This window comes from Cnephaeus nilssonii (genome assembly GCF_951640355.1).
Source record: "Cnephaeus nilssonii genome assembly, chromosome: 21".
In the NCBI taxonomy this organism is placed as follows: domain Eukaryota; kingdom Metazoa; phylum Chordata; class Mammalia; order Chiroptera; family Vespertilionidae; genus Cnephaeus; species Cnephaeus nilssonii.
In genome coordinates this window covers 14792352-14810957 of record NC_137092.1, presented here as the reverse complement: position 1 = coordinate 14810957, position 18606 = coordinate 14792352, and the positions used below count along the sequence as shown (strand labels likewise).

The 18606-nt window shown below is 41.0% G+C and overlaps 1 protein-coding gene across 24 annotated transcripts in view; it reads right to left on the bottom strand.

Annotated features, from left to right (window-relative positions):
- The window catches only part of UBAP2L (ubiquitin associated protein 2 like), a 43438-nt gene extending 24857 nt beyond the window's left edge, over positions 1 to 18581 (bottom strand). For 7 of the 24 annotated variants that reach the window (XM_079761079.1, XM_079761100.1, XM_079761101.1 and 4 more), the window contains exons 1-10: positions 18390 to 18471; positions 14528 to 14657; positions 12375 to 12452; positions 11703 to 11813; positions 8070 to 8274; positions 7596 to 7691; positions 7148 to 7193; positions 5837 to 5949; positions 3363 to 3422; positions 1092 to 1144 (exon numbers count right to left, since the gene is read on the bottom strand). In XM_079761079.1, the coding sequence (XP_079617205.1) occupies positions 1092 to 1144; positions 3363 to 3422; positions 5837 to 5949; positions 7148 to 7193; positions 7596 to 7691; positions 8070 to 8274; positions 11703 to 11813; positions 12375 to 12452; positions 14528 to 14617 (852 nt within the window). In that variant the 5' untranslated portion in view covers positions 14618 to 14657; positions 18390 to 18471. Of the gene's footprint in view, positions 1 to 859; positions 1053 to 1091; positions 1145 to 3362; positions 3423 to 5836; positions 5950 to 7147; positions 7194 to 7595; positions 7692 to 8069; positions 8275 to 11702; positions 11814 to 12374; positions 12453 to 14527; positions 14658 to 18389 lie in introns of those variants that run through there. The other 17 variants (XM_079761092.1, XM_079761090.1, XM_079761097.1 and 14 more) reach the window with 5 other exon arrangements.
- Positions 18582 to 18606: the final 25 nt, after the last annotated feature.

Sequence of the window (18606 nt, the reverse complement as noted above, 5' to 3'; positions counted from 1 at the left end):
CTGACTTGATTACACCTAGCCTCTCCACTATGACACTAAAATCAGGTAAGCAATTATTGGGAATAATTCTTCATACTATTCAAAAGCTGATCTGTTTTGATCTTTTGATTAAAATCTCTCCTCTAAAAACAGGGAATCCACTTCCCCAAATATATCATTCTCTGAAAGGTGCTTAAGCAGACAAGCCAAATTTTAGAAAATATTCATTCACAATGCAGTCTAGCTCAGCTACAATAGAAAATAATCACCCTGATGCTGACGCACCTGAAAATTTAAAACCACCGGCCTAGCCACCAAAACAGTTTGACATATTATTTCCTCTTAACACAAAAGTTGTCTTGCCGGAACATGAATATAAGTAGATTTTAAAATGTTAAAATGGAAATTCATTCATGATCACTGATAACTGTAATTCACAGCAAAAGCTTGAGGTGACAGGAATCAGCAAAATTCCTTTACTGAGGTACTACTCCAGCGAATTCATAGAGCTTGTTTATGTGCTACCTTATGCCACCCATCTATGAGATTTCCAAGTTGTAAAGCTGGAAGATAACCAATTCTACATATAATTTTCAATTACACTTACAAAGTTGGGCTTCAAGTAACTTAAAAGGGTTCGAGCCAAACAGATAATAGACTTAAGGACTTGGCACTTTAACTCTCCCTTTGTACCCACCTCCAAGCCAATTTAGTACCATACACCAATGCTCAAATGTGAACTAAATAGCAAATTGTTCCAAGTATAGTCATGTGCCACCAGCAGGTGTTGATGCACTACCTGCCTAACTCCATTTCCAATGCTCTACCCAACCACCATCTCTTCCTGAGATAAATCCAACAATCAGATATTTGGACTTACACAAGTGCACTTGCCCTTTCCATAGTCTGGTTCCACAGAGTCCTGTTCATGCCCAGTCTCCTTCATATAACATATGTGAAATGTTCTGGCTCAGAACACTATTTTGGATGTAAAAGTTTTGGGTCAGAATCTTAAGGATTAATTTTGAGGGGTAGAAACATACCCATTTTCTATCCCTAAACACCACTTAGGGATAGAAGGCACTAAAGAAAAATGACCTAGAAATACCTACATCTTCATTCCAATCTTCAGTTCCCCACTCTTCTGTTGCGGTCCTCCATGCACCTGGGAATAAAGGAAAAACAGTGACTTTAAGTGCCAACCCACAGCACGTGCAGAAAACACTAATGTACTAACATTTTTGGCAGCCAAAAGTGTAACCAGAATTTAGTAATCAGAAAGAATTTTTGGGTTTCAAGGGGAGGAAAGGACTATTTAGAAAAGCATACCTCAGAACACCAGGGTTTTAATAAGATTATGATTTCACAGCTACTTTCAGTTTTTGTTACATGGCTATACAGCAAAGGACAAGAGCAAGAAAATGCGAGAGTGCAAGACACCAACAAACGCAACGCTCCAGGCAATCTCATAAGAAACGCAACCCTCTGACTGAGTGGTCAATTCAGTGAAATGGCAGCAGCCAAGTTAAACCAGAACATAACTCCACCTACTCATCTGGTATAAGATAATACTGCAGCCAATCTGAAGAAAGATGGGCAGTGAAGATCAATACTGAGACCTCTGACAATTATCTGCTATTGGAACTGTACTTAAAAATGCATACTTAGCCCAGCCAGCGTGGTTCAGTGGTTGAGCATCAACCTATGAACCAACCAGGAGGTCACGCTTCGATTCCCTGTCAGGGCACATGCCTGGGTTGCAGGCTTGATCCCCAGTATGGAGCGTGCAGGAGGCAGCCGATCAATGATTCTCTCTCGTTATTGATGTTTCTCTCTCTCTCCCTTCTTCTCTGAAATCAATAAAAGTATATTAATAAAAAATAAAGTATACTTAGCAGATGTTTATGAATCTTATTGACTTAACTATAGGAATCTCTATGGATCTGCTCTTTTCAGAAGATACTAGACGAGACTTAAAAATCAAGTATGTGAGACCTAGCTGGTTTGGCTCAGTGGACTGAGTGTAGGCCTATGGACCGAAGGGTCCCAGGTTTAATTCCTAGTTGGGGCACATGCTTGGATTGAGGGCTCGATCCCCAGTGGAGGGCATGCAGGAGGCAGCTGATCAATGGTTCTCCCTCATCATTGATGTTTCTCTCCCTCTCTGAAATTAATAAAAAAATAAAAATAAAAAATATATATATATAAAATCAAGTATGTGTGATAGTTATTCTTCTAATCCTAATCATACAGAAAATCTGACCTGCCGAGTTCATGGCGTAGACAATGGAGGTGTGCACACTCCTCAGGGTGGTAGTGACAAAGCTGGGATTCAGTTTATACAGGAGAGATCCATAGCAATCAATGTGCTCACAAAGGGGAACTGCCCTTTCTTAAGGAACATGGGTGAAAGTTTCAATGAGAACCAGTAGTTTTCCCTTTGACCAAAGGGCTACAGTAAGAAATAAAAACCTATCTGCAGAAGGGACAAGAACACTTTATTTTCTTTTCTAGAACAATATTATATATTGAATAATTTAAAGATTTATCTCCAAATGGAGAAAGCTTCTTAGAAAAATTAAAGTCTGGCATTCAGATATTTCATTGTCACCGAAGAAATATTATAGCAGCTATAAACCCATCTGAAATTCTTTAATACATTTAATAACGAAAAATCCTATTTCCTAGAGAAAAATATGTTCAATGCCTGTCCTAGGACAATAGTTAAAATTGCACAAGGGGAGTTCCAAACTACTTACTAATGACAATGTTCTCTGAATCAAACTATAGTCCAAGCTCAGTTTAGGACAAATTATAAACCACATTTTCCTCTCCTTCTCTGGTGATACCACTCTTCCTGCCCAATGACATCCATCCCACCATGGCTAAATGAGCCTCCCCTCCTCCCCACAAGATCTGGTTTAATGCATACACACAATCCTAGAGTTAGAAGTGACCTGAGAAGTTATCTACTATTGAGAGATAATCTCTCAATGCAAGGATTTTATTTTTTGCACTCTGGCAACTACATCTGGGAAAGAAAAGAATGTAGATTCCTCATTGATATTTTCTTATAAAGTATGTATGAAAATGACTGAGGAAGAGGACTATATTTAAGAAGCATTAAGGAACAGAAAGAATAAAAATGCTCTGAACAACAGATTAGGGTTTCCATTTCATCAAAAGAAAGCACAGTCGATGTAAATGTTAAATAGTCATTAAATGAACCAAATTTTCAAGAAGCAAAAACGAGCATAAAATATGGCAGAAAAAGGCAGAAAGAGAAAAAGCGGAAGACAGAAAAATGGCATATCCACAGATATTTCAGTTCATAAAAATCTATAAAAATATCCGGGGCAGTTAGGCGCCTGGATGTATCATACCAGGAGCAGTCTCAAATTTTCGGGGATAATTTGACCCCTCAACCCCAATGAAATCAAGTCCTGAAACAAAAAAGAAAAAACAACCAGTGAAATTTTGCTTGTGAATGAGAACATTTGCCCCAAAAACACAATTCCCCGTGTACCTGTGGATATTTTTAAGAGTAGGTTTAAATTTCTTTTTAAGTTGAAAAAGGAATTTGAGTTTGCTACCATAAAAACACAAAAAAAGATCATGCATGAAGGTGAGATTGTAATGAAATTAACAATAATAAGAATGCATGAAGCTACACCCAATACTTTTACACTAACATGACAGCAGCATCACATAATATTTTATTCCAACACAAACCACAGATTTCGGATTCTACCCTCTCAAATCTGCTATTTTCCCACTCAATAGAAATAAACATAAACTTCTTCAACCTTCTCCAGTTTTCCAACCAGAACCTTGTTGAAAACAGTGGAAGTTAGCAATCCAGGACTGGGACTCCATGCCTGATTTTCTATCCACAACTGAAAATAAATCCCTTAACTTCTATTATCTTTTCTGCCAGTGATAAAAAGCCAATTACCCAAGAACAATTTAAAGCTCAAAAACAGTAACCTTTGGTATTCAGACTGCTACCACTGCCTCTACAAAGCCATCAAGAGATGAATGAAGAGCAGTTCTAATGCCTCCAAAGTACAGAAAGTTAAAACAGAAAAGGACATTTCATAGCCAAATGGTCAAGGGAATTCACAAAGATGTCTATCCTGCCAATAACTCAACATTAGTCTCTACCAATTAGAAAGTTGTATTCCAAATGAATTTATAAGACAACTTGGTAAAACAAAAAGCAAGTACCATTCAGGACCCGAGGTGTATGTAACATCTATGGACAGTAGATGAGAAGCTGTGCCAAAGATCTACAAAGATAAAGATCACTGATATTTAAAAAGGGGCAACGCTGCCCGGCCAGCGTGGCTCAGTGGTTGAGCACTGACCTATGATCCAGGAGGTCACAGTTCAATTCCCAGTCAGGGCATATGCCTGGGTTGTGGGCTCGATCCCCAGTGTGGGGCGTGCAGGCGGTACCTGATCAATGATTCTCTCTCATCATTGATGTTTCTATCTCTCTCCCTCTCCCTTCCTTTCTGAAATCAATAAAAATGTATTTAAATAAATAGGGGCAAGGCATAGAGCCTCGGCTGGGTAGCTCAGTTGGTTATAGCATCATCTCAATACTCCAAGGTTGGGGGTTCAATCCCCCATCAGGGCACATACAAGAATCAACCAATAAATCCATAAATAAATGGAACAACAAATAGATGTGTGTTCCTCTAAAATCAATCAATAAATAAAATTTTAAAATTGGGGAAAAAATAAAAAGGGGCAAGGCAAGTTTAATGGATAAGAAGTAAAAAAAAAGCCCATTTCTTTACTATTAATTCATTCCCCCTTTAGAAAAGGAAAACACAAGTACTTGATGTCACAAGTACTCTGGAGCCCAGAGGCTGCGCTTATTTAAAACAGTAAAAGTGTCGTACTCCCAAATATATCTTGGTGTATCCCACAAGCCTAACATATCCTTAAATATATACACCCTACCAAGATAGAAGCACCAAAGTGAACAAACAAAAAAAGCAATCTTATTAAAATCCTATAATACTCTACCACACCCAGAAGACTGTCCAACAAAGAGAGCAAAAAGTCTCAAGAGCCCTGGCCAGTTTGGCTCGGCCTGTGGACTGAAGGGTCCCAGGTTCGATTCTGGTCAAGGGCACAAGCCCGGTTTGCAGGCTCGTTCCCCAGTGGGGGGGCATGCAGGAGGCAGCCAATCAATGATTCTCTCTCATCATTCATGTTTCTATTTCTCTCTCCCTCTTCCTTCCTCTCTGAAATCAATAAAAATATATTTAAAAAAAAAAGTCTCAAGATTTCCTTTGTGCCCAGACATTGAGATTTCTCAAAAATGAAAGGAAAAAAAGATACTCCTACCTCAGTATGAGAAAACAAACTGACAGTGGGTTTTGATTCTGGAACCTCTTTATCTCTACAAGTAGTGGCTTGATTGATATCGTTTCACAAGGCAATGCTAGCTATCCTAACAAAAATACTAGGAAATAACAATTGGAGCTAATGGAACCTATATGGCATAATGGAAAGAGCATGGGCTTGTAGAATCAAATAATTCTGAGTTCAAATACTAGCAAATTTCTTCACTCCTCTTTCAATCTAAGTTTCGTCATCTGGAAGGTGATGATAAATGTCTGTTTCATAAAATAATGATGAAGATCAGGTGAAATAATTTGTATAATGTGCATGCAGACACAAAGTAAAAAGAACACACAGTAATTCGATTGTGATTTTCTCCCTTTCTCCCCCTATCTCTGCACCCAAAAACTATTTCTCCACCTTACATAATTATAACCTCAAAACAATTATTTCCTTAAGGTTCCCAGATACAAGAAACGAATAATAAACAGTCACTCACTCGTCCCATCATCTGGCTCGAAGTGGCCAGTGTTGTTCCACGTACTGCCGCTATTATTGCCATAGTTATCATCAGTATTGGCTGGTTCTGCATAATCAGCTGGGTTAAAGGTTCTGGGGGGTGGGTGGGGTGAACAACAACAAAAAAGCTTAAAAGAGTCTCCAACATCTAAGCAGTACCAAGGAAAAATTAACTCAAAGAGGAGGGCAATTAGAATGTTCAATGTCCCTTTCTTAGTACAAATCAATCACAGCCCCTTTCTATAATCTATGCTGTCAATTTCTCCTCACCTATCAGCCTACCTAAAATTTCATGGCATAATCTCAATTTATATCTACTATCCATTTTGGGTTAGGACACCAATCCTATCCTATCTATAAAGAAGGAAAATGCTAATTGACCGTCACATCCTCACAAAGATGGTGGTGCCCACAGCCACAAGATGGCGGTACCCAATCCCCTCAGCCCTACCAGGGCAACGTGCAGCACGACCGGGCCTGCCCTCAGGCAGGTCCGGCTGCTCCACGCACCTGCCTCCAGAGTCCCCCAGTCCCCTCAGCCCCCCCACCACCCAGGGCCGGCCCGAGGCGCAGGCAAGCCTCGAATGGCGGCTGCCCAACTGCCCAGGGCCGCCCAAGGCTCAAGTAACCAGGGCCAGCCAAGGTTTGCGCTGCTGGCAGTGGCAACAGCAGAGGTGTAATGGAGGCGTCGCCTTTCCCTGATTGCCGGGTCGCCTCCTGCCCCTGAGGGCTCCTGGACTGTGAGAGGGGCAGGTCGGGCTGAGGCACCCCCCACTTCAGTGCATGAATTTTCATGCACCGGGCCTCTAGTAATCATAATAAAATTCACATGAAGATTGTGGAAAGATATTAGGTATATGCATTCAAATGAAGCTGTGAAAGAGATAATGATCCAGGTTGTAAATGCTTTTTCTTAAAAAATAAGCCCTGCCCTGGCTGATTTGGCTCGATGGATAGAGCACTGGCCTATGAACTGAAGGTTCAATTCCAGTCAGGGGGCACATGCCCCAGTTGCGGGCTCAATCCCCAGAAGGGGGCGTGCAGGAGGCAGCCGATTGAAGATTCTCTATCATCATTGATGTTTCTCTTTCTCTCTCTCCCTCTCTCTCTGAAATCAATAAAAATGTAATTTAAAGGGAAAAAAGAAGTAAGTCTTAAGTACCCACCTTTCTGATTAAATAGTCTAGACATCTTTTTTATTACATTTTGGTTAAGGTTGTCTATTATTATCCTCAGGACATCAGGATATTAGCCACCCTAAAGACTCTGACATTGGATCAAGGAAACTTACCCCATTCCTTGAGCAGAAAACCTTCCTCCCCGCCTACCAGAACCACCTAAGGAAAGAGAAAAAGACAGAAACGTTGTAGAAATTAAAACTAACTTGCCAACTGAGGCAGCTCAGAATATTAAGTGGTTAATATTATCAGATGTGCTTTTTTTCACTCTGTAGTGTGTCAGTTCATATAAAGCAATAGGACAATCATTACTCTTGACAGACTGTTCCTTCGTTGATCATACTGTGGGGTCCTCAAACAAATACAATAATATCAACAATAAGACTAGAGGAAATGACATCCATCTTCTCATTGCCCACTTAGCAACCTCCAAAATTTGCAGGACACCTCAACTATGAAGGTAACTAGACTCTATGTGAATTTGTTTTGAAATAATGCAGACCCCTACAAAACTAGTAAGAGTCTCCCAATGTCCAGCCCTCCCCACACTATAATGATCACCTCTGCCTCGTCCACGACCTCTTCTGCCTCTCTCTGTGCCTCTTCCAGAAGGCCCTCCACTCTTGGTGCCATCTAATCCATTTTCCTGACCCCGAACTGGGAGAAACAAAACACAGATGGCCAGAGCAGAATCAATAGAATATACTTAAATGTTATGTAAATAAATATATAAATGGTATGTATATACACTGGTGGAAGACCAAAACAAGAGAAAAAATGAGCTGGAAGGATGGAACATGATGGTTACTAGGGGAATGGTGATGAACCACAACAGAGAACTGTAAGTCAAACTTTACAAATAGTTACAGGATAACTTAATGCCAAACTGGTGGTTGCTGCTAGAAAGGCTAATGTTAAGAGATGCCAAGGTCTCAGAAGAGATAATGGCAAGAAAATTTTTAAAAAGGTAATATAATGGTTACTAGGTCCAGCCTAGCAGGGTCTTGACAACCCTGAAATCTGGACATTACTGACCCACAGTTGGTTTTGTTAAAGCCCCATGCATACACTCTCGTCCACGGCTGGCACCTCCTCTTCCCCGTCTTGGTGGCCCACCACGTCGCCGACTATAGTCTCTGTCCCGGTCTCGATTTTCTTTGCCTTCTTCATTGGATTCCGTTTGGCCACCATCCTTCTGTCCTGAGACTCCTTTCTTCTTCCCAACCATCTCCCAGGAATGCTAAAGAAGGGCAGAGCATTCATAGCTAATCAACATGGATTGCTACCAGGAAAACCAGAGATAAAAGCTGGGACAGCCCAGCTGCTGTGTCTCAGTGGCCGAGCATCTATCTATGAACCGGGAGGTTACAGTTAGATTCCCAGTCAGGGCACATGCCCAGGTTGCAGGCAAAATCCTCCATGCAGGGTTTGTGGGAGGCATCCAATCAATCATTCTCGCTCCCTCTCCCTTCCTCACTCTGAAATCAATAAAAATGTATTTTAAAAAAAGAAAAAGCTGGGACAACTGTTAACCATTCTCCTCTCAGCATCCAAGTCTAAGTAAGATACCTCTAACTAATTTACTTCTATTTAAATGGAGGGTACAGAAAGAACCTTAAAACAAACTCTACACCTAATGCTGCACAACTGAAGTTCTTTTATTGGGGAGGTGCTAACGGATTGCAAAGATCACTTCCAAAAGGATCACCAAGATCCTTATCCAGTTTAGTCACTTTGCATATTAGTCAAAGGACTTAGTTATTGGTTCCTAGCTTTCAAGTGTGTTTCCTTAGCTGAAAAAACTAATTTCCTATGGATTCAGTGATTCCTAATTTTTTATAATTTCATGCATGTCAAATAAAGCAAACAAAGAAAACTGAAAGTTTCTAAAAGTTAACTTTGAATTCAGAATGAGTAAGCAGCATTCAACTCTTGGGCATATGCTCTAACCAAGCAACCCAGAATTTAGGAGGAAAACAACAACTGTACCTACTTCCCCACACAACATCCCAACTTCCTTTACTTAAAAGACCAAATAGCAGCCAGGAAGGCACCACCCTGGCCCCAAGACATGCTGACTGTAGGAAGCCTTCCATTCCAGGTTTTATGCACTGTGTTCTCCCCTATACTTCCTAAACTGATATAGTCCAATTCAGCTTTCCCCAAAACAGAATATTCTATAATTCATTACAGAAGGAAAATTTGTGGTAAGGAAAATAATCAAAACAGTCTTATAAAATACTCATTCCTTAAGAAAATGAATTTTATAAATTTAAAGTTTTAAACATATACATATCTTGATTTACACATATTTTTTCAGAAAATATATATAAAATAAAGTTCCAGGACAAGCACCCAAATTACCAATCTTTACTATCCTAGTTACCATTTAATTCAAATAACAATGACCCTGGTTATCAGCAACAGCTATCTAATATTGAATAGCTTTCAAGAATATGAACCAGGCCCTGGCCAGGTGGCTCCGTTCGTTGGAGTATTATTATCCCGTACACCAAAAGGTTGTGGGTTCAATCCACAGTCCAGGTGCATACAAGAAGCAATGTTTCTCTCCCACCCCCGACTCCTCTCTTTCTAAAATCAATTAACATATCCTTGGGTGAGAGTGAAAAAAAAAGAATATGAACCAGGTATAATATAAAATTACTATTAACTTTCTCAGGGTTGACAATAATACTGTGGTCGTATAAAACAGCAGTCTCCAACCGGTGGTCCTCCGTGGACCACTGGTCGTCCATGAGGTTTGAAAGGTTGGCGACTGCTGGTATAAAAGATCATCCTTCACCCTGGCCGGTGTGGTTCAGTGGATAGAGCATAACTCGGGTAGTGTGTCACTTTGAGGAAAAAACATTATTTCGCAAATGTTTCATCCTCAGGAGCAGCAAATGTTTCATCCTCGGCATGCGGCCGCCTTAGCGGCCGCGTGTCATCAGAAATGGCTACTCGTGTCAGTGCTGACACGCGTGTCATAGGTTTGCCATCACTGCTCTATGGTATACATTAGCTGCTGGCACCAGATAACTTATATAAAGAAAGAGAATTACTATGATCTTCCCAAAGATACTGCCAGTTTTCTGATATGATCACATCCACCCAAATACATCCAACATCCCTGGCAGCTGACTTTGCTTCCCATTGATTTCACTAGTAGTTGGTTTATTTGTAGCCCATTCTCATTAACTTTTTTTTTAATTCTCTACCTGAGGATATTTCCCACTGATTTTTATAAAGAGTGGGAAGAAGGGAGGGAGGGAGGAGGGAGCGAAAGTGGAAGAGAGAAAGAGAAACATGGATGTGAGAGACACATCGATTGGTTGCCTCCTGCACATGCCCTGGACCAGAAATCGAACCCTTCTGTGACCAGGCCAATGCTCTAACCTTTGAGTAACACTGGCCAGGGCTCCAGTTTACTTTTCTTTTTTGATACTGTGGAAGTTCAAACTTGAAACACTAGGCAGAAGATGCTGGAAGGTGAAAGAAAATGTGACTTGTGCAAAATTAGACTCTTAAAAAGCATGAGTAGTCAGTCCTACCTCTTCCCCTTCAAAAATATCTTGGGATAGCCCTAACTGGGACAATTATTCTAGAGTAAACTCAAAATTAATCAAAGGCATGGCTATATAATTGCCCATGCAATAACTTTCAAATAAAGTCAATAATGTAAAATCAAACCTGGAACCACACTTTTAAAGAGAAAAATTCACAAATTTAAATTTAATGATTAAAAAAGTTTTCCAGCCCTAACCGGTTTGGCCCAGTGGATAGAGCGTCGACCTGCGGACTGAAAGGTCTCAGGTTCGATTCCAGTCAAGGGCATGTACCTTGGTTTCGGGCACATCCCCAGTAGAGGGTGTGCAGGAAGCAGCTGATGGCTGTTTCTCTCTCATCGATGTTTGTAACTCTCTATCCCTGTCCCTTCCTCTCTGTAAAAAAATCAATAAAATATATATTTTTTAAAAAACAAAAAAAAAACACAACACTGCAGAAACATCCCAAATTAGTAAGGCAGAATCTCTGATGTTAAGGGACTTATAATTGGGTACAATGATAAGACAAGCACAAAAACACAGGATTCTCACTGAGTGGGAAGTAGAGGAAGAGGTAAAAGCAATTCTAAATTCTAGAACAAGAGATCCTCCAAGATATTCCCTTATCATCTCTAGGGATAGTCAAGAGGCTGTAAAAGTTTGTTATCTGCTACCTCAACAGAAATAAGTTCACATGATGAAAAGGTATAGGAAAACGCAAAGCTGATATTGATGGGAATGTGCCGATGTCAGAATCCAGTAGTTTGTGACTTTGTTCAGTAACAGTAAAACTGGTGAGCAAAGTCTTCCATGATTAGCAGCTAAAGCTATGAAACAGCATCTCTAATTCATTCTAATCTAGTCCTGAAAACAGTCACTAGCCTAGAATGAATAATTTATTCCAGGCCAATTAGAAGAACCTGATTTTATGTTTTCTCCTGTTTATTGTACATTAATTTTAAGTATTTGCAACCTGCAGCAAACAATCTTCTAGGTAGTTCCCAGTTCTATTTGAAGAATAAGGTACTCTGTTTTAATTGAGTTACCCCATTTGCTATTTTTAGAATACTACTAGCATCTCAGCCAGGGACCCACTTTCTATAACACTTTATTAGCACTATACCGTATCTGGGTTTCCTTCCAGCAGTACATTGATGGCTCTGTTGACATCTCCATTGCAGTCATGCAAAGCAATGACACATTCATCCTGGTTCTTGCCTGTGATATCAATCAACTGAAAAAGAAAGATCAGCAGTGATCATGAACAAGTTTGTTCTCCCCAACAAAACAACAACAAAAAAACCTAGGTGAAGAAGAGAAAACACTAGCAGAGTCTGGAAAAACCAGGCTTAAAAAAACCAAGCAGAATTTTGGTGTTCTAATCCCAAAAGCAAAAAATACCTGTGACCAAAAATAGGATTAAAGGATTTACATACAAAAGCAATCAAACAATAAAACATCTAATAGAGAATCAAACCCAGAAACACACACACTTCAGCATATCATGAACTTCCACACTTCCTAGATGCCACAATTGCTCAAAGTTGCTATAAAAGGGCATCAACAAAGTCAGTCATTAAACAAGACGTTAAAATTAAGACAAAACCGCTGAACAAGGTATCTGTCCAAAAGGATCAGTAAGTCAGACAATAAAAGCACTTATTTACTGGCTTAACCTATCATATTTCAGGTCATAATTCTTTTAATACCTATCACACAAAGTACCCTGGTAGGCATCTATGCATTAATCCAAATTTTTTCCCCATAGCTTACAGCAAATTAGCAATCCACTCACTTGTTTCACCTTTTCCTCAAAGTCAGCATCATTATGGTCTGAAATCATCTGTGCAAGTCGAATTTGTTCCGCAGTGGCCTAAGAATTGAGATTTAAAAAAAAAAAGGCATGACTGACAGACAACAGTTTAGAGCCGGGGTGGGGGACCTTTTTTCATCCAATGGCCATTTGGATATTTATAACATTGTTTGCAGGCCATACAAAATTATCAACTTAAAAATTAACCTGCTATATTTGGTCACACATTTAATTAACTCACCCCTAATGCCCTGGCAAGGCAGACTGAATGATTTCAAGGGCCTTATAGCCCGAGGGGCAGATGTTCCCCACCCCTGGTTTAGAGAAATAAGAAGGACCCATGTAGTAAATATACACTGTACCTCCCACCCCAATTTCCTTCTTGTTACAAATGACCAAGTAATAAAATCCTAACAGCCCTGGCCAGTATGGCTCAGTTGGTTGGAGCGTCATCCCGTGCACCAAAAGGTGACGGGTTCGATTCCCGGTCAGGGCACATGCAGGAGGCAGCTGATGGATGTTTCTCTCTTACATGGATGTTTCTTGTTCCCTCTAAAACAACAACAACAATGAAACACTAACAGCATTTGAGATGCTTAAGTCAGCACAATGACAAAAAACAAAGAGTAAAGCTGGTACTATTTCACTCTACAATGCCTAAAAAAAGCAGGAAGCTTTTTCACCAATGTTCACCATTAAAGAGGCTTTCATATTGGGATCACAGCACCACTTTGAAACATCTGCACCTTAATTCACATTAATGTATTTGCAAAGTCATGTGTAAACAAACCCTTTCCCTATTTCTGCAATAACCAATGCCACCCTCCTATTCTTAGGGTTGACATAAAGGCTAGCCTAAAGGTAGATTCAGCAGATCTCAGTATCCTGTGTATGTTTACAAGATAATACAAATTGTATTGTCCCAATTGAGACACTAACTCACTTAAGTGCTAAAATTCTGCTAGAAATTCACAGGAAAAGTAAAAAATAAATAAATAAATAAATAAATAAGAGGAAAGTTCTAGTCTTACATATTCAATTTATCTGACCAGAACCAAATGCGAAATTAATTCATTCACATTACATACCAACCAACACCAAACTGGTTATAGAAAACAGATCATACCTAAATCAAATTTCAAAAAAACAAAAACCCATAAACTTTAGTACCCAGGAGGGGTACAATACTCTAGGGTGTCTCATTTGTTAATTTTGAAGAAAAACAGCAAAGATATTAACTCCTCATGGAAAAGGAAATAGCATTATTAGGCCTCAGTGAGACCAGAGAGGAAGATAACAGATCCATTAGGAAAAAGAACAAAAGAAAGACAAAAAGTGGCAAGATAAAGGTGGGCTAGAAAGATGGCAAGGTGGAAGATCTAAAAAATAAGAAATCTATTGCTAAAACATGTATTGCTACCTTAGAGATACAAAGCACAAGAGCCATTCTTTCCAAGCCTCATGGTTCAGTATTAAAGAACAAAAAGTAAGAGTGCTACATCAGAATATGGCATTAATAGTTATAAGGCTTCAAGTAAAAACAGGCAAGGACATGCCCTAGCCCAGTGGTCGGCAAACTGCGGCTCGGGAGCCACATACGGCTCTTTGGCCCCTTGAGTGTGGCTCTTCCACAAAATACCACGTGCGGGAGTGCACATACAGTGCGATTGAAACTTCGTGGCAGAAGTTGGTTTTCGGCTCTCAAAAGAAATTTCAATCATTGTACTGTTGATATTTGGCTCTGTTGACTAATGAGTTTGCCGACCACAGCCCTAGCTGGTTTGGCTCAGTGGATAGAGCATTGGCTTTCCGACCGAAAAGTCCCAGGTTTGATTCCGGTCAAGGGCATATGCCCAGGTTGTGGGCTGGATCCTCAGGAGGGGGCGTGCAGGAAGCAGCCGATCAATGATTCTCTCATCATTGATATTTCTCTCTCTCTCTCTCTCTCTCTCCCTCTCCCTTCCTCTCTGAAATCATTAAAATATACTTAAAAAAAATAAAAAGAGGCAAGGGCTTGCAAATAAGAATGAAAAACCCAAATCAAGAATCAAAAGTATAGAATGATGCTGCATTAGACAGAAACCAGAATCAATCAGCAAAGCTACCCATGGATCCATAACACTTGTATTCTTTACCTGTGGCCGTTGCTTGTGCTGTGTCTGGTTTTGGTTTTGAGGTTGTTCCCAGTTTCCCCGGGCTCGGTTCGTGCCCACCGACGTCATCATTTACAGTATATACAAATAACAGTATTTACAAGGTAGAATACTGAAAGATTAGAAAAAAATTTAGATATTAAATACAGGCAAAATGAGGGCTTTTCACCTCTCATCAGTATCTTCACTAAACCCTTTGTTCTTCAAAGAAACAAACCAAGAGGATTCACTTGTTCTTCAAATTTAGTTTGACAAATTCCTTATGAAACTATGGATGTTAATCCATTTTTGTATAAGAAATGTATAAAGCATCTGTTAAATAATGGGCTTTTTAAAAAAAATTATGAGCACAGTTTGGTTCCTCATCCCCTATAAGCAGGTTTTGTGAAGTTTTGCTATCTTAGTAGTACACAAAAATATCTCAAGTCCCTTTGACATAAAGGAAAGATAAAGCCTGGAAACAAGTCTTCCAGGAAGAGGATTAGTCTGTACTCAATTCACCTATGAAAACAGCCTTACCTGCCTTACAACCCTTTGAGTTGCATGTGACCTCCATCACTTAAAAAAGCACAAACTCAAGTCTAGCCTCTTTCTCCCTTAAGTTTCTCTCTCTCAGCATGCGGGGGATTCCATAGCTTTCCACAAGGCATGTATAAGCCCCAGTGACTTTGCCCAGAACCTCAGTTCCCTGGATAATTCCAACACATTGCTTTCGCAGCTGCTTCTGTTGATCTCCTAATCCACAGTCCAAGAAACCAGAATTACAATTACTCTCCACCACTCACCTTGATATACAGAGAATCCCAAACCCAAATCATCTAGCAGCACAAAGTTTTATTTGGAAGAAAGGGCTTCTGGGAAATCATTTTAAACTTGAGACATTATTGCAGGGCAAGATGACTTAATAAACAAAGAAAACATTCATCCTATGATGGAGTGCTCAAGATAAGGTTATTCTGCATTGTTTTATTCCCTTCCAAGGCGTACAAGTTTATACTTTTATACTCGTTTACTTATTTATTGGTTAATACCTTATATAGGGCAATTCTAGACTGCTCAGAAGACATTGCTGGATTTGAGGTAGAACTAGAGTGGGCTCCTAAAGAAATATGCAAGGATTAACTATTAGGGAAGTGAATTTCACCTGTTTCTTGGTTCACAAAAAAGTTGACTTCCTTATGGATAAATTCTTCACTACGTTCGGTAATAGGTTGGATAGGTTTTGTTTTGTGATGCAGTCATTAAGAATTCTATATCCTCTATCACTCAGAAAGAGTTGTAAGGGACTAATTTTTAACCATTACCTCTCCCCTCACACACATGTGCACACAAAGACCTATAAATATTTCTAGCTTAGTAAGAGATTATTTACTACACAGTAGTACAGTTTCCCAGTCTGGCATTATAATCAAGTTTCAATATTTAATTTACAAAAACAAACAACAAAAACCTGTTGTTTAACCAAGTACCCCTGGATTCAACTAAAAGTGTGTGTGTGTGTGGGGGGGGGGGGATTAAAATTAGAATGAAACTGTTATGCTTAATAACTGGCTCTAAGATGTAGTTTCTAATATGGGATAGCCATTCCTGTAGCTTACAACTATTGACTGCTTTCTACTCCACATGTGATTTCAATTTGTGAGCATGATTTACACTACAGCTATGGATTGCATGACTAGCTAACCATGTGGACAACTGTATATACTGTACCACTTGATGTAAATAGGTTAAGTCATATTGGAAGCCACATAATCATTCAGGAAAGGGGGGGGAGATCCTCCTGATCACTCTTGCTACTGGTTTCTATTTTTGTATTAGAAATGTTTTAAAAAGTGTGACTAAGAAAATTTTACCACCTAGGTAATAATAACACTGAGCAACAGGTAAGTGATCTGGGATGGATCACTAGAGGTCACAGAATTAGTAGCCTTTCAGTAGCAAGCAGACACATACCCGGGGTTATCACAGTGAAGGTGAGGAATCTTGTTAAATACTCCTTCTTAAAAAATAAAAAAGTTTAAGGGAAATAGGTGAGAAGTATTGGCGACCAAGGGACTAGTGTGGGAACAAATACAGGTTTCAACACAGGAGTGCCCTTGACCATTTTTTGAAAACCAGCTACTTAAAAAATTAGCCAGAGAAATTTTACAGAAAAAAATAAATAACAAGTATTTATTGAGTATCTACTGTGTCCAGTACTTGAGAAAATACAAAAGCAATATGACTTGGTTACTGCCCTCAGGGAGCTTACAATCTAATTTGAGAAACAATTCAGGAACCCTGAAGCTGGATTGGTGTCAGTAAGCCTTACTACTGCTAACAAAGTAACTAATTCCCCTAGATGCTTTGTGGTCATGACCCCTTCATCTCCTTCCCAGGAACTGGAATCTAATTTCTGAAAATAGTACTTCCCAGTTAGGACATGTTTAATAAGGAGGGGGCTTTAAAAACAAAAAGCAAACAGTACATTTTAAGGCCTTTCATCATTGGTTTACATGCCAGAAATACTTCCTGTTCATAACGGAAATAATCACTGGCGTAATCTAATCTTTAAAGACAATGGTGTAGAATCTCAAAGCAGTTTTTATCAACCCATACTCAACCAAAAACGTTTCAGTTCTCTACTAATGCTGGTTGTCACTGACCCTCATCACCTCCCATCAAGTTACATTACATCAAATATCCCCAAAGCACGATATGGGCGGTGCGAGGTGGATGGGGAAAAACAAAAACAGGGACTTCGTCTGATAATCAGGGACAGTCAAAAAGGCAAAACGACAATTAACAACAAAAACACCCATTACTGTGTTGTTTTTCTTTCCACAACATCCTACACCAGAGGTGGCTACATTTCAAGAATGGTGGAAAAGGAGCAGTCTCCTGTTTGTGACATCAGTTTGCAAAGCAAATTTAGAGACTGCCCAGAGGGTGAAGGGTCTGAAGAAATGTCTAATTCCTGTCCCATTATGAGAACAGTGAATACCCCAGTGCTCTGGTGACGTCCCTTAGGCGAAATGCCCCCCGATGGGGGCCTCCATGTCCAGCTCCCCAAATAACATCATAATTTTTGGGGGGAGGGGGGTACACCAAACTACAGTATGGACAACACAAAGCTAAAGACGGCAGCAAAAACATATATATTCCAAGAGCTGGGGCGGTGAGAAAGAAGGAAGGGCAATAAGAAGAGCTGACAAAGAAGCTGGAAACGGAGCGGGGACGCAAGCCCACGCGTTAAGGATGAAAGGCTCACCCCGCTCAGCAGCGCCACATCTCCTCACCTCCCACCCGGAACAATTTAATCCCCCGCACTCCAAACTGAGGACCACATGAGCGAGTTTGGGGCAGCTCCACCCCATCGCCCTCCCTTCCCTCCGCCACCCCCAAACCAGGCCGGACCCGGATCAGAAGAGGCCCACGGTGGGTTGGAAAGGGAGGAGGCCCCCTCGTCTTCTCCACGGGCACCGGCAGGGGTAGAGAGGGCCGTACCTCAGGCGGGGCCCAGGTCTCGCTCGCTCGCGCTCTTTCTCGCTCTCCCCCACCTCAGGCTCTAGCCGCATGCCCCCCCCCCCTCCGGCTGCCCCAAGCCCCGCCCCGGCCACGCTCCCAAATCGAGGCCCCGGCTCTGGTGAGGCCCACTAGGCCGCGAACCCAACCATAAACAAAACCTCCGGCGGCCGACTCGGAGGGTAGCCAGGGCTCTCACGACTTGGGGGGGGGGGGGTGTACAGTGGGGGAACACACGGTGCGGGGGGGGCCTACCAAGGGAGGGGAACACGGCGGGGGTAGGAGAGAAAGGAGGAGGATAAAAGGGGGATCGCGGATTTAAAGGGGCCGCGGACAATACCCAGCCCCGCCGCGCTGCCGCTGCCGCCGCCGCCGCCGCCAACGCCGCTGCGCTCCCAACTTTACCTCAGTCTCCTCCACACTGACACCCCCGGGCCGCGCCGCCCCTGTCACGTGATATAAGGTTCCCTCCTCCCCGCCCCCATCCCTCCTTTTCCCTCTCGCGCTCGCTCTCGCGCCTTCCCCCTCCCACTTGCCTTCCTGCGTCCCCCAGCACG